Source organism: Peromyscus leucopus, chromosome 20 (assembly GCF_004664715.2).
Source record: "Peromyscus leucopus breed LL Stock chromosome 20, UCI_PerLeu_2.1, whole genome shotgun sequence".
In the NCBI taxonomy this organism is placed as follows: domain Eukaryota; kingdom Metazoa; phylum Chordata; class Mammalia; order Rodentia; family Cricetidae; genus Peromyscus; species Peromyscus leucopus.
The window spans coordinates 61,774,275-61,790,627 of record NC_051080.1 but is presented as its reverse complement, the minus strand read 5'-3'; the positions used below and the strand labels follow the sequence as shown (position 1 = coordinate 61,790,627).

The 16,353-nt window shown below is 39.3% G+C and overlaps 1 protein-coding gene across 1 annotated transcript in view; it reads right to left on the bottom strand.

Annotated features, from left to right (window-relative positions):
• The window catches only part of LOC114694833 (MDM2 binding protein), a 75,080-nt gene extending 58,749 nt beyond the window's left edge, over positions 1 to 16,331 (bottom strand). The window contains exons 1-9 of the mRNA XM_028871906.2: positions 16,011 to 16,331; positions 15,021 to 15,101; positions 10,533 to 10,606; positions 10,042 to 10,193; positions 8,412 to 8,470; positions 6,378 to 6,522; positions 5,328 to 5,445; positions 2,963 to 3,097; positions 1,180 to 1,274 (exon numbers count right to left, since the gene is read on the bottom strand). Coding sequence (XP_028727739.1) covers positions 1,180 to 1,274; positions 2,963 to 3,097; positions 5,328 to 5,445; positions 6,378 to 6,522; positions 8,412 to 8,470; positions 10,042 to 10,193; positions 10,533 to 10,606; positions 15,021 to 15,101; positions 16,011 to 16,128 — 977 coding nt within the window. The 5' untranslated portion in view covers positions 16,129 to 16,331. The remainder of the gene's footprint in view (positions 1 to 1,179; positions 1,275 to 2,962; positions 3,098 to 5,327; positions 5,446 to 6,377; positions 6,523 to 8,411; positions 8,471 to 10,041; positions 10,194 to 10,532; positions 10,607 to 15,020; positions 15,102 to 16,010) is intronic.
• Between the last annotated feature and the right edge of the window lie 22 nt (positions 16,332 to 16,353).

The following is a 16,353-nucleotide window of genomic DNA, read 5'->3' as shown; positions in this document are numbered from 1 at the left end:
GTAATATAAAATATCTGTTCTGGGCTGGTGAAGTGTCTCAAGCGGTACAGGGGCCTGCCCCTTTGACAACCCACATGGTGGAAGAAGACAAGCAACCCCTGCTAGCTGTCCTCTGACCTACACACCAGGGATCCACCCCCAAAACGTATTTTGAGTACTTCAGTATATATGGTGACATTTACAGTTACTTAAGTATAGAAAAATGTATCATCAATCATACTGACGGTAAGAGAAACATCTGAGCAAGACAGAAGTGTGTATAAATGACTCTGCACTCCCCACATATTCCTCACATTCTCCATGCTCATCATCAACAAGGAGCCAACCTGGAGGAAGCCTTGTGCCTTTCTAGAAGCATAAACATAGTACTTGAGGCAAGGGGAAGGGGTGGGGGAATATATTATAGAACTTTTCTTAAAATCATGACCAGGGAAGATATACTGAATTATCTTAGGGCATGATCCAACACCTAAATGCAGAGTGAAATCGTAGAAATGGCTTAATGAGTGCTTTTCTGACTTTCCTTAGGACAAGTAGGTTTTGGCAAGTGAGATCTTTCAGAAAGCCAACTTTCTTTCTGAGTTGGGAGAAAAGTGTGGCTCTTGCTGAAGTAGGAGAAGCCAAGAGTCACGCCCACACACACCACAATTCTTTAGCAAAACAGTATCAAGAAAAGAACAGAAATCATGGAGAGGAATCTTGGATTCAGGAAAAAAGAAAGCTATTCATAAGACAAGAAACGAAACAAGACAAAGCAATAAAATATGCATGTGGGTGGATCAAGACAGAGTGGTGGGAACGACAGTTCCAATGAATGCCACACTGTGTGTAGACCTGACCTGTGCTCAAGCACAGAACATTCATCATAACTGCGCCAAAGAAGCAAGGTTCGGTCACCTCTGCTTTACTTCCATCACCCTGCCCACAGCAAGTAATCTACAGTGAAAGGAAAGGGACTGCCCAAGGGCAAAGATTTCTGACAGGGGAATGTGGAGAAAGCAAGAACTCCCTTCCCCAGGAGCCCCCTGGGGAAGAATTTCCACTTGGGCATGAGTAGTAAACGAGGTATACAATGAAACGAAAACAAATGTAAACCCAACACGTTGACCTGCTGGTCCCCAGACATCCTACCCGACCCAGAGAATGGAAAATAAGATGAACGTGTCAACAAAAGGATACAACTCGAATTCCATGTCAGACGTGTAACAGGAGGGAAGATCTGATAATTTTATCATCTGCACAAATTCTAAAGCAGGACCATAATAATGGAAAACCTGAAAAAGAAATTCAGATTGCATAATACTTTTAATCCTGGAAATGAAATGAAAGCAAACAAATTAGTAATTATTAGTTTAAAAGCCTCACAAAGAAAGCACATCCAAAGGAAAAACAGTTTTAGTTTCCTCCCCTGCCTCATTCTCCCTGCCCTTCCATGCATGTGTATACGGGGACATGGAGTGATTTGAATAAGATGTCCCTAAAGTCTGGGCATCTGAAGACTTGGTTTCCAGCTGCAGGCTCTGTTTGAGGAGGCTTAAAAGGAGCAGCTTGTTGGATGAGGTATGTCACTGGAGGTGGGCGTTTTTGGCTCTTTTCTTCATCCCTGTAGTTGAAGATGAGAGCCGTCAGCTTCCTGCTCCCCACACCAGGCCTTTGCTTCACCATCATGGATCTGGCTCTCTGGAACCCTAAGCCCAAAACCACTGCTTCTTCTATAAGTTGCCTTGGTCATGGTGTTTTATCCCAGCAACAGAAAGGTAACTAATACATGATAGATTTTTTTTTTTTTTTTTTTTTTTTTTTTGGTTTTTCGAGACAGGGTTTCTCTGCGTAGTTTTGCGCCTTTCCTGGAGCTCACTTGGTAGCCCAGGCTGGCCTCAAACTCACAGAGATCCACCTGCCTCTGCCTCCCGAGTGCTGGGATTAAAGGCGATATTTATCGTAATTAATTTTGCTTTAATTCATTGAAAAGGTTGGACCTGAAGATTATTCTCAGTAGAAGCAAAGAAAAAAAAATGTTTAAAGATAGATGATTATACGTGATCATTACATTGCCAAAGAAGAAAATCTGAAGTCAATAAATCTTCTAAGGTTTAGAAAAGAACTGAAAAATCCTGTGAAAGACAGACACTGTTACAGTAATTATAAACAATAACAGAAAATGAATTCACAGCAGAAATGATATCCTTTTTTTCTACTGCCCTTTCATCAGAAAATATTAAGCATCATTTGACATCTTATAATTTCAGGACCTCTATATTTTACACATTCTTAAGTTGGATATTTTAAAATCGATTTCAGAAGCACTCGTAAAGGACCTCCTCTTATGGTGGTTTTCATTATTTGAAAAAAAAACTAGCTGTACTCTTCTAATTATTATATCTTATAATTGCTTGCATTTAAAGAATAAACTTACAGAAGATTCATGAAGAGAATTAGCATGCCTAATCCCACAAGTTAAGCCTATGCCAGGCTCTGCCTCAGATGCTAATCTCTGACCTCATTTAACTTTCATAGTAACGTTGTAAGGTGGTATTGCTCTCATTTCACAAATGAGTTGTCAACATCCAAGGTTGTATCCAATCTATACCAGGCGACAGAGTCAAGTTCCAAACCAAGGCCTAGCTAACTTCAACCTTCATCTAATTTTTAGCATGTAGCCAGCTAGCTTTTCATTCATCTTAAAAGGGTCCCATAGTAAACTCCAATCCAAGTCCAATTCAGGCTTATACTGACTTAAAATTATTACCTTATTTAAAAAAAAAAAAAAACACTCTGTAGCAATGAGTACCAACACATAGTACTCATCACACAAAAGCACTTAATTGTAAGAGTTCTATGAGCTGTACCCGTGAACATATCGTGCATATTAGTTCTAGTGAGGCAAGAGTCAAACATATTTTACAGAACAAAGCTGCACAAACAGATGACAGCAGGAGAAGTTAAATGTAGATATAATTACCTTAGGCAGAATACTCTTATCCTTCGATGGCGCTATTTTTTGGGCAAGAAAGCAGGGATTTAAATTACATGTACTAACACTCGTAGGTGTAATTCCCTTCAAACAAAATTCAGGAAAACTAATTTCAAATCCAAACTGAAAAGAGAAACCAAGAGAACTCAGTTACAGGTGTTATGCATAAAGACTAATATATTGTATTAGAATGAAAATATTGAGAAGAAACTGACATTTCTTTAAATATAAAATATACGAGGGTGATTTTCTTTTTTTTTTCTTTTTTTTTTTTTTTTTTTGATACATCGGCTCAAAACAAAAAGGGTAGTTTTTCCTATTGGAAAGCTATTAACATCATTCTATTAACTTCATCATCAACTTCTCATAAAAAAAAAACCTTTCTGTGATCCTGGTTGGTCCAGCAACAGTATGCTAACTGTTTCATGCAGCCCACAGGACCTAGCAACCTCCCTGTACACATTCAATGCCTGGCTTCCTACCAGTCTCTAAGTTATAGCCAGCCAGAAGCTGCCTGTGTACTTAGTACACTGGTACTAGGTACTTAGTACAGTGCCTCACAGGGTTTACCTCCAATGTATATGGGTGATGAGAAATGCAGTTACCACAGAAGCCATGACGGCGCTGCTATTAACTACTAGTAAAGACACAACAATACTAACGGCCAGACTTACTGTGTCATTATTCTGTACTCTAAATAACAGAACTCAAATAAACCCTATGAATTATCATCATCATCATCATCTCTGGTAGCAAGATGTCACACAAAACTGGAACCAAGTCAAAATGTGAATTTGGGCATTATAATTCTAGTCTACTAGAATGACTGCTGGCTGAAAGCTATGAAGTGTACTGAGTTTGAAATGCTTACTGTGGATTAATGAGTGCTTAATTCCATACTACAGGAATAATTTCATACTATAGGAGAAGAACTCTGGCATGATCTGCCTACATGTGAGCACATGACTTCAGAAAATGAAAACAAAGGCAATTTTCCTGCTCACATTGTCAGCTCTTCCACTCTGTGCTATGGGATGTCTTTCTGTTACGCAGTGAATGTGTAAGTGATAAATAAACTGCACTGGTCTATGGCAGGGCAGGATAGGGTTAGGTGGTACATTCGAACTGAAGAGGAGACAAAGAAGGGTTAAGTCTGAAGAGATGCCTACATGCCGCTGAAGGAGCAACAAGATGCTAGCAGACCGGTCATGCCACGGCCATGTGGTAACATATAGATTAATAGAAATGGGTTGAGTTAAGTTATAAGAGCTAGCAAGCAAGAAGTCTGTAAGTAATATAAACCTCTGTATGTTTACTTGGGACCAAGCAGCTGCGGGAATGCGGATGGGAGAGAGTCATCCTAACCGCGGGGCCAGAGAAAGTAGCAAGAAGCCTGACTTATAGATTATAAGCGGCTGTGGGACCGCAGGGCCGGGCAGGACCAAGAAACTTCCACCTACAACTTTGGCTGTTTATTTCATTCATTCATTCCTAGCAACACCATTTACAGAGAATCTTCCTAAAACTAGGATGGCCAGTATGTTAATCTAGATAGGCACATTTTTCCTATTGTTTTATTGGATGTTTCATTAAGCCAATAAGAAAGATAACGGACGAAAAAAGTACAAAAAACAAAATAAACAAACAAACAAAAAAAAATGGGAATGTAAGAGTCCATTCATGATGGCACACTATCTTGAACAAACATTAAGAATTTGTCTTAATTTTCCTATCTACAAAACTTACGTGAATTAATATGAACATATTACAAAATAGATATAAAAATCACCAACACTTACCTCAGAAATTTAGGACTAAAGAAATCTAAGCGACAATTTTCATCACAGAGATGATATATCTAGGGTCTAGTAAAACTTTTAAAACACTGTTCAGGTTAGCTGGCTTGTATATGGCAGAGATCACCTAAGAATACTAGGTAACTAACTGTTCCCACTACTTTTTCTGGTGGATAACTTTGGCAATAAAATTAATTGACTTAGTTCAACAATATGAATTTGACTAATGTCTAATACTGTTTTCAAAATGCCACACTACAGAACAGTAATACCTAAAACATAATCACAGTGACTACTGATATTATAAGTAATTAAATGAAATAAAATTAAAAATTCAGTTGAGGGTACAACGAGTCACAGATAATTCTCGGTAGCAATATGTAGCTTAAGGGCCACTGTTATGAGCAGATGCACAGTTTCTACCATTGTAGAAAACTCCACTTGGTGTCAATCTAGAGCAGCTTCCTGAGGGACACTGGTGTTGACTTCAGTTGTACTGGAAACAAGATCCAAAGGTCTACTTTGCTGTACATGGTGAAAGCAAGAAATCTCTTTACCTTTCTTTCCCGTATCTGAATCTCTCCCCTCCACAATTCCCTTGAGTCAATGGCATTTCTGAACTCCTCGAAAGGTACAACATTTGCTGAAAGGTATTCTGCAATTTTCTGACAATTACTGTTTTAAAAAAAAAAAAGATTTTGATGATTAAATTATTGTAATTCCATCTTTCTTATTTTTAATGGCTACATTTTAGCTACAGCCTAAGAGGGGTAACTGCAATTTTATATTACTAGGAATGACCCATTAAGTCAGTCTCTGAGGACGGGCTACCACATTCCCACACATTCAGAGTCGTCATCATCCCTACTATGTGAACAGAAACCGTCGTCCTGTTACTCCCGGCTTCGCCGTGTCAGACGTTCCCGTCCCTCAGATTCAGAAACAGAATTGTCACCCCAAATCTTCCTTCATGGCTTTTCTGAATTCTGTGGCAGCACTTGATCACAGGCAATGCTGACTGTTGGCATTCCTGCTTTACCTGACCTTCCATGTGGGGAGCCGGTGTGTTCCCACTTTCTTAACAACAATCGACTACTATGCCTGCCTTAATCACAATTCTATTAAGTGCCTGATTTATGAAATTAAAAAAAAAATCATGAAGTTCATAAATCCAGTCTGAGTACTAACTTTGGAATCAAAACTGGAATGCACACTTGACCTCTACTAATGTGTCATAAATACAACTGTGTGTACTTATTTCTGCCTTGGCATGTACCACAGAAAGCAGACAGAACGGGACAAATCCAGCATACCAGTCACCCCAGTACTCACTTGGGTACCTGCCTGAAAGTACACAGTGAACTTGGAGAACCAAGGCTCAACAGTGATTATAGATCAGCACTGATAGGATTTATCAAATATGTAAACATCTAGGAAATATGAAAGGAGCAAAATCTAGGTTGCAGTAAAGGTACAATTCTCTAATCACAGTGTGACAGTAAACATGACCTCGTCACATTAAAGTCCTTTTCAAAGACACAATCAACCTACTGAAACCCCGGCAGCAGATCTGAACAGAACAATGACATATGACCAAAGGAGCTTACATTTCACAGTGATTTCCTGCTATGATAACTTTGGCTGAATGCCACTCCTTCAGATGTTTCAACGCTCCTACAGTGGGCAAGCACTCTTTCAATGTAGGAGGATCTTTGTCAGAAGGCAAGAGTATTATGTCTATCATTGCTCTACCTAGAAAAAAAAATCATAATTTTTAAAAGATGTTCGATCTACAGTGGCTCTAAACAGTGCTTAAACAACTAAATTTTAGACTTATTTAGAAAACAGAGGATTATTTCAAACCAATACACATCTTTAGGAGTTCAAAAATTTGAAGCATTCACCATTTGAGTTCATGCCATATTCTCTGGAAATAGCTAGCGCATGGTAGAAAACAATGAACTATATCATAATTGCTTGCCGAGTCTCCAGCAATAGTTAATTATATGCATTGCTCTGGAGATCATCAATGCTATTGTACTCAAGAGGGGGAAAAAAAACCTGTGCAATTTCATTATATTCTCCTACATTTAATTTTGTTATCCAAAAGGGAATGAATGAGTATAAAATTGCAATGCTCAAATAAATCATTTCTCTTAAAGGACAATAAAACATTCAGTATAACCAATTATACTAGCATCATTAGATTCCGAGAAAGGTTTACTTCACACCAGTTTAAATGACATAAAATTACAAATGTATTGAAGGACGAGAAAAGTTAAAATGAAATGGAAACCAAATAAAAATTGGATAATCAAAGGCATTTAATTTGATGAAAACAGCCACTGTATAATATTTTAGTAAATATTTTAAATCTGATACATTTTACTAAAGAAATCTGATGAGTTAAATTAACATGTACAAGGCCCTGGGTTCAATCCTTGGGAGAAAAAGTTATACAAATGTTTATTTGTGAATACATTCTATTATTTTCTCTTTAAAGAATTTTTTTATTTTATTTTATGTGTATGTTTGTCTGCATGATTGTGCATGTCTGATGCATATGGAAGCCAGAAGAGGGCACTGGATTTCCTCGAACTAGAATCATAGATGGTTTTGAGCTTCCATGAGGGGTTTGGGAACTGGACCCAGGTCCTGTGCGAGAGCAGACAGTGCCCTTAACCACTGAGCCATCTCGACACACCCTTAGTTATTTTCCATCTAGGACTCTGCAGTAAAAGTTGGCTCTAAATGCCAGTTCCTTGATTATAAGAATTTTACTATGTGTAAGCTTTGAGATCCTTTATAATTAATCTAGCTTCACACACCACTGCATATTCAGCTCCTAAAACAATGCATGACATATAATTCAGACATTGAACATGTCAATAAATGATATTCAACAATGAAAATATTCATAAAGACTGCAAAAGTATTTGTAAATACCAAACTGTGCCAAATTTTACCAATGACTATTTGAGTAACACACACACACAAAAAGTTTTTATTTTTTTTTTTTGGTTTTCCGAGACAGGGTTTCTCTGTGTAGCTTTGTGCCTTTCCTGGAACTCACTTGGTAGTCCAGGCTGGCCTCGAACTCACAGAGTTTAATCCTGAGTGCTGGGATTAAAGGTGTGTGCCACCACCGCCCTACAGGGCCTGTCTTTTGTTTTTGTTTTTGTTTTTTGTTTTTCGAGACAGGGTTTCTCTGTGTAGTTTTGGTGCCTGTCCTGGATCTCGCTTTGTAGACCAGGCTGGCCTCGAACTCACAGAGATCTGCCTGGCTCTGCCTCCCGAGTGCTGGGATTAAAGGCGTGCGCCACCACCATCCGGCTCAAAAAAAAAGTTTTAAGGATAATATCATATGGTAGTTCATAAAATATGCTTCCCATTTTAGGAACAAAAAAAAAAGTTCCTATAAAAAAAGTGCTGAGCAAAGAGCTTTGTTCCACGGCACAACATTCCATCTGGTGATGTGCATGCTAACTGCACTATAAAAGAATGTTATCCAAACCATCTAGGTTAAAGAAGCTTTTTTTCCCTGGAATTTACAGGATTAATGTTCTATAGAATATACTGACTTCATCACTCATCCATACAAAGTAGAAAATACAAATGATCAAAAACAGTTATTGTGTTACCAGGAGCAGGAAGCTTGTCTGATAACTGATGCAAATTTTCTGCTGATTCTTCATAGAGGCTACAATAAAAGAATAGATTTAGAAAAAAAAAATAGCCTACACAAATATGCATACATATGTATAAACACACACACACACACACACACACACACACACACGAAACCATATAATCAAAACAAGCAATAACAATCTGTGTACCCACAGTCACATACATTAGACACATGACCTTCTTTGACTCTGCTGACAAACCCATGTACCATTAGGACAGTATTTCTCCTTTAAATAAGTGTCCTAAAATAATGTAACTATTATGTATGAAAGCTAGAATTCATCCTGCAAGTACACACTTTTACCCACACCCAAAAACCAAACAGAACCAACAATAATAATGGAAACAAAACCCCTAAGTTATATTTTATGTATTCAATATAAATAATACACCAAACATTTTTCTAATCTTCAAAGCAAGCCAGCAGTAGATTTTAATAAAGGACACTGCTTTTCTCTAAGTTAGTTCTAAGCCTTCACTGAGAATATAACATTTTGCTCAGAGTCCTAAAAACTTATAAATTTTATTCATATGGTGAAATTTTGTTCTCAGAATAATTTATTATATGGGATAAGAGTCTTCCAATCGTTTTTCATAGGGTGATAGTGTCTAAAACAAAAATCTTAAAGCATCCTATGCTAGACTATAGTTTTCAGGCTCCCTCTTGTGGAAATATGGCCACATGCAAACTACTGCATCATTTTTTTCACAGTGATAAAACATGAATTGATAAGGTCCTTTTAAGGCTCAATGGAGGGATCTTAGAAAGTACCTAAAAGAACTTCCATACTTGATGAGTGAATACACAGAGACCCGGGAGAGCCAAGTCCCTGGCTTTGCCTCACATAACCAGAGAGTACTTTCCTAACTCCCACTAATTCCACAGTTCCTCCCTCTTCCACGCCTCCCTCACTAACAGAGTGAACACCACAGTCTGAAATCAGGAAGACGGAACTCTTACAGCCTATATAATTTATAGGTATATTATATGAATACTAAAACAAAACAAAAGCCTTTCCTGTCACATTATGAAGGCTAAAATGAAAGGGCTTAATGAGTCAGAAATGGAACACCTTAAGAAGAAAGATGATCATAACTTAGCACCTGGATCGCTTTCACATTCTAACAAGAGTCAAGAAGCTTACAAGTCAGTCACACTGACACTCCTCAGAAATTCTGTGGATTACAAAACATATCAGAAATGTTGAAGAAGCATATAAAGCGGAAAAAAGCCAGAGAGAACAGAAGAGCAATGTACTTCCGTCTGAGTGCTAGTTGTTCGCTTTAAGTAAGTCCTCAAGTCCAGCTATCACAGTATCAGGCAGAAGTTAGCTTCAAGAAAAGGCCATGCTGATGCAAACAGCATCCTAACAGTTGTGTAAGCCTAAAACACATTTTCAGGTATCGATTAGATAACAGGGCTAAACTGCCCAGTGTCTTCTAAAAAACGAAGTATTACATATCGCAGTTGATTAAAATTCCCCTGCAATCATTGCTAAAATAGCCCATCCTTTCTCCCCGGTCTCTAAAGGACAGGCTAGTGCTGAACATCTGAAAGGCGGTATCGGCCTGTGAGCATACTCAGCCCAGGACAGGGACTCCCTGCTGTTACTGTCATCGTCTTCAAAACACTCAGCAGCACTCTGACATTCTTCTATGTTTGCTTGAAGAACGTCTTCTATTTTATCTCTTTCAGCATCAAAATGTATCTCTTGCCAATCAGAACTACAAAACTAGCAGAGGAGACGGCAGTAAGTAGAGGAGTCATGGAACCATTGACAGCACAGGCATCTCCCAATAGCTATTACAAAACCAGCTGGGAGGTGGTGGCGCACGCCTTTAATCCCAGCACTCGGGAGGCAGAGCCAGGCGGATCTTTGTGAGTTCGAGGCCAGCCTGGTCTACAGAGCGAGATCCAGGAAAGGCGCAAAGCTACACAGAGAAACCCTATGTCAAAATAAATAAATTAATTAAATAAATAAAACAAAACCAACCGATCAAAAGGTGGCATTAAACGAACTGGATTCGTGAAATTCTTTCTAGTAGGAAAGGCATTCATGAACAGCTATTACCTGATAAAATCCGCATATTGCTTGCACGGCAAAGAACCACTTCCTGGGATGAGGTGTGCCACCCACTGAACAAGCTTGAAAACAGATCACACTTATTAGAAGAAAGGCAGACAATAAAAAAAGCAGTCATCATTAACAAATGACTGCTTAGGGAATTACATAATTCTGAAACACAGTCTATAGTTCTCCAAGTTATATACATGTTTACATGTGTCTTTTTTAAACCTCTGGTAAAAATTCAAAGCTTTCAATCTGTTAAAAGAACAGAGTTTCCAGCCGGGCGGTAGTGGCGCATGCCTTTAATCCCAGCACTCGGGAGGCAGAGGCAGGTGGATCTCTGTGAGTTCGAGGCCAGCCTGGGCTACCAAGTGAGTCCCAGGAAAGAAACCCTGTCTCGAAAAACCAAAAAAAAAAAAAGAACAAAGTTCCAAGTTTGCATGAATTCATCATAATACAAAATCCACATTACTTAACCATCATTAATACAGCTACTCGATTATGGCTTGGTCATACAAAATCAGATAGGCTACTGAGGAAGAACAATGCCCTCTGGGTTGGTCATACAAAACCAGATAGGCTACCAAGAAAGAACAATTCCCTCTCCAAAGACCATACAGGCTTAGTTCTACCTGGCCACAAGAAGGTATTCTACTTGGAAAATGCAATAATAATAATAATAATAATAATAATAATAATAATAATAATAATAATATAATGAAGAAGAAGAACAACAACAACAACTCAGAGGTCACTCTGGAACGAGTCTCCAAGGAGCCAGAGGGAATTGAGAGCTTTGTAGAGAAACCCGAGTCAAGGCTGGGAGGGAAAACGTGAAGCATGCACTTAACTTGTGAAAGTGAGGTGAAATGCTAACTGTCAATTGCAACTTTCTTCCAAAGAGCTCAACAGAATCCTTTTTTTCCTTACTAGAAGCCATTGAGTATTAAGTCCTTACAGGAGACAGACCACTCTACTTGCCTTCCTGTTAGGTCTTTCTTCATTCCTTCCTGCCAAAACACAAGAGGCACTACCTTCCAACACAAGGTTATCCCTCAACATGATCCCAGCCCAGGCGCTCCAAACCAGTCCCTCACCACTGAAAACCACAGACATTTTTCTCCCAGTGGTATTTCCTGATGGAGTCCCAGCTTCACGTGTTCAGCAACTGCTGCATCCCTTTCTTCACGGTTTTCATTAACTCCACAAAAATGCTGCCTGTCTGTGACCACCTCTTCCTCATCAGCTTCGCCATGCCCTTCAAAGGCATTTCACTGGGCTTTGTTGTTTCCAAAATGCCACTGAAATTGTATTCAAAGTCACCAATAGCTGACTCCTTATTAAAGTATTAATTTTCAGTTTTGTTGCTATTTAATTTCTCAGCATATAAGAGAGAGAGAAGACTCAAAGGTGACTCATCATATGACTACTTTTCCCTAAATCTGTTCTTCCGCTCCTCCTTCACGGTCTCTTAAAACTGGTGTTCTTTGAATCCTGGGATTCTTTTGAGTTCCTTTGTCTTTCCATCATCTATAAACAACCTCATTTTTCCCATGGCTTCCATCTATACACAGATGATTTGATAACCACATCTCCAGCACTACTTTCCTGTGGTTTGAGATACAGACATCTCTGTTCAACTTTAACACAATATTTTACTTCAATATCTTACTAGTCAACTATCCACATGTTCTAAAAAAGGCATCATGCTTATGAATATGCTTCCATGTTAGTAAATGTCACATCACATTTATCCCAGTCAGATTTCTAATGTCATTTGTGACTCCTTTCTAATAAACTAAGCCAAGTCAACATTAAGTCAGGTATTCTCCCTCTAATTCCCTTCAGATCTATCCACTTCTTACAAGCCACCTACCTCCCCTCACCCATCAGCTGATCTTCTGCAATAACTCCAATAGCTCTGACTTTCTCAAATATGTCCACTACAACTAGAGTACCTCAAAAGCAGATCTGGACGTTGGGGAGGTGACTTACAGATAAAGTACATGCCATGCAACTGTGAAGACTGCAGCTCAGATCCCCAGACCCCACATAAAAGCCAGGCAGGCAGGTGAGGCACACACCTATAATCCCAACACTTGAGAGGTAGAGAAGAGATCCCTAGATCACATGAGAACAAACACATACACATGCATACCCCATACCCATACCTATTTAAAAGAAAGAAAAGAAGAAGGGGGAGGAGGAGGGGGAGGAGCAGGAGGAAGAGAAGGAAGAGGAGGAGAAGAAGAAAAGAAGAAGAAAAAAAAGAAAAAGAAAAAAAGAAGAAGAAGATCTCATCTTCCCTGAAATAAAACCTTTAATGGCTGCTGGCTACAATTAGGAAAAAGTCCAAATGCACTGATACTGCTTACAAAGATGTCTGCATAACTATACAAACCTAGCTTTTCAGTACACAAACCATTACCAAACAAAAGACGTGTGCCATGCCAGTGACTGATCATGTTACACTACTTTCACAGTTTGCCAACTCACACTGTCCATTCAACAACAAAGGATCTAAATTTTGTTTCCTCCCGGTCTCCTGATGGAAATTCATGTAGTATTTTTCAATGGTTAACTACAAAAGGTAAGTAGTGAGAAGAACACAAAAAATCCAAATTGTTAGTGCTGAAAGTGCTATTCCAATCTATGTAAATAGATTTCTATCAGGGCGGTGGTGGCACACGCCTTTAATCCCAGCACTCAGGGAGGCAGGTGGATCTCTGGAGTTCAAGGCCAGCCTGGTCTACAGAGTGAGTTCCAGGACAACCAGAGCCACACAGAGAGACCCTGTCTCAAAAAACCAAAAAAAAAAAAAAAAAAAAAGTTCTAGATTAGTTACTGTGACAAACATGATAAAAAGGATAAGGTCGTCTGTCATCTGTCCCAAGGGAAATAATGGCAGCAAAATCTTTCACTTTAAAGGAATGGAGGGATATCTCACAATACTGACAGCTAATATTAGAGTGTAAGTCACCAGAGTACTGAAAAGATGCTAAATCTGTGTAAGTTCTATGATGACCAGTGGAAAGTGCTGACTGGCTGTTTTCAATGCAGTTTTTACAAAGAAATAAAATGCTTTAATTGCAGTGTGTCTCGTTTTTTAACTCTCAGCACACATATTACCTTTACTATTTACTTTCTTGAATACGTAAAACCAATCAGTGCTTTAAATTTTTTAAAATTACATTGTGTGTGTGTGTGTGTGTGTGTGTGGACACGTGTGTTACAGCTCGTTGTGGAGATCAGAAGACAATTTGCAGTTGGTTCTCTCCTTCCTGGGTCCTGGGGAGTGAACTCAGGTCATCAGCCATATTAGCAAGCAATTCTACCCCCTGAGCCATCTCAGTGGCCCCCAACAAGAAGAGTTTTATTAGCTTTGATAGAATGTTACAGGTCATGGAACAACTGTAATATCTAATTGCTTATTGTATTAGGATGATCTTACATGACTTCAGCTTGAAGAGTTTTGCATTAGTATGCACAAGGAGAGTCTTCTGAGACACTCTGCCCATACAAGCTGGGTAATATATTCATGAGAACCTCTACGATGCTCCCAAGATCTCTTTTACATATACATTTAAAAGCATGAATGGAGGAAATCTTTGCTGCTTCAATAGTAGCACTACCTAAGCTTTACCAGCTTAAGAAATTAGTACCATTAGAACTTGGACAACAGGCTAGGGCAGCACATACTAGCAATCATTCCTCAGTGGTGAAAGCTGCCCCCCAGAGACTGGAGAGTCTCTAACTAGAAAAGAGCAGATTATCACAGAATCATGAGAGCTACAGCAATCAAAATGAGGACATTCTTCCTGGCATCTACAGACATTTCCTTCCTTCTTTAGGATTTTTTCATATTTCCATTTTCTGAGCCTTTAAGGAACATTATCAGTTGGAGAAGAAGCAAAAGAAAAGAAAGTTATCAAAGCAAATAGATGTGTTTGTAAAATACCAATAGAGCTAAAGGGAGGAAAGATTTCTTATCAAAAAACAAGTGAAATCATCTCAAAAAGTCAACGCAATGGGAACAGAGGAGAAGAGCACTGTCTTTGGTAAGTACAAAGTCGTTTTTTGTCCTTAAGAGAATCAGTAAGAATGGACAGGGGGGAAAAAACTCACAAATAAGTGGTAAAGTCAGCATGGGAGCTTTAATAATGTGTCTTTACTCAAGGCAAGAACCTCTTCACAATGCCACATTACCCTATGCTATATATACCTAAAGACGGGGGATGAAGGAATCATGAAAGAAACAAAACTCAAGGTAGGAGTCCAGAGTAACTTTTATAACAACTTACAACATCCAAATACCAGAAAGGAATGGTAATATAGCTGAGTATTTCCTTAAGAGATCTCCATATCTCTGTGACTTATTCAAAGTCAACAAGTATTTCTTATATTCCTAAGTTGTCAAACTAATTGATTTCCAATAAAATGCTGTGCCAGATTAGGGGTGGCAGGAGGCTTTTGTTATACGGTAATACTTACCAGGAAATGTGCTATCATCTGGATGGATTGAATCGCTGATGCTTCTCTTCAAGAGGTGATAAATACTGGATGTTGTCAAGTCTGTAAAAGCAAAGGCCTAACTCGGTCACCTAACTCAGAGAGCTCAAGAGTTAACATAATCGCCGAGCGGTGGTGGCGCACGCCTTTAATCCCAGCACTTGGGAGGCAGAGGCAGGCGGATCTCTGTGAGTTCAAGGCCAGCCTGGGCTACCAAGTGAGTTCCAGGAAAAGGCGCAAAGCTACACAGAAAAACCCTGTCTCGAAAAACCCAAAAAAAAAAAAAAAAAAAGAGTTAACATAATCTAGGTCTGCTTCAATTTCACTATTAGAGAATCTGAAGCCCAGAATACCTGGGGATCAAGATTCTACTCAAGCGCTGATAAATTTGAGCAAGCAGAGAAAATAGTCAAGGCTCCTGATTCGTACATACTAGTCGGTAACAAGAAATCAAAACTTCCTTCCAAAAGAACCATATACATTTCTTCCTCAAAATGTCTGCTTGATCAAAACATGGAAAATGCAATATAGAGACTAGACAGAGACATCAAAGAGCAAATGCAATCAAAAGCAGCTAAAATCGCTTAAAATTCGTCACTTCTTAAAAAAAAAAAAAACCGAGATATGCAGACTCTATCATTTCTTTCTGTATTTTCTTCAAGGTTTCTTCAAACTGAGGCATATGTACTTTCTAAAGGCTTACCTTTCCAGAAAGCAGAATTCGATTACTATGCTACCAGAGGATTCAACCAGCTAAACATTCAATGTGCCAAGCCCATACTGAGATCCAATACCCACAATTTTATATATTTTCCATTAATATAATACTGTTCGGTTCTTACTAAAACTTCTGAGAGTTGCATCTCCCTGGGACCGGTTGACCTAGGCTCCTCCCCCTGGGACCTCAACATAAACTCAAATCCCTTCGCCTCCCCGCCGGTCTTTCCCGCCTCTTCTCAGCCCAGCGCTTACGAGGCTGTTTCTCGGTGCTCTCCAGGGACGCCGCCTCAGTCCCGGGTTGGCTCTCCCCACCGGCCACCGATCGACACTTTCCTTCCCTCCAGGTGACGAGCAGCAAGTACCGATCCATTTTCTTCGCGCTCAGCCTCGGGTTTAGGTCTCAAAAGAGCCGCGCGCAACGCCCACTTCCGGTTTCCTGCCGCCTAGGTTGGCCGGGAATAATGTCCTAGGTCGTTTTTTTCCGCCCATTATTTTTGGAAATTATTCTCTCAGTAGCCACACTCTTTGCTCCATGTCATAACGAAACGGCTCCTGGAGGTCCGGGACCGGAGCGTGGCGGAGAAGCAGAAGAGTG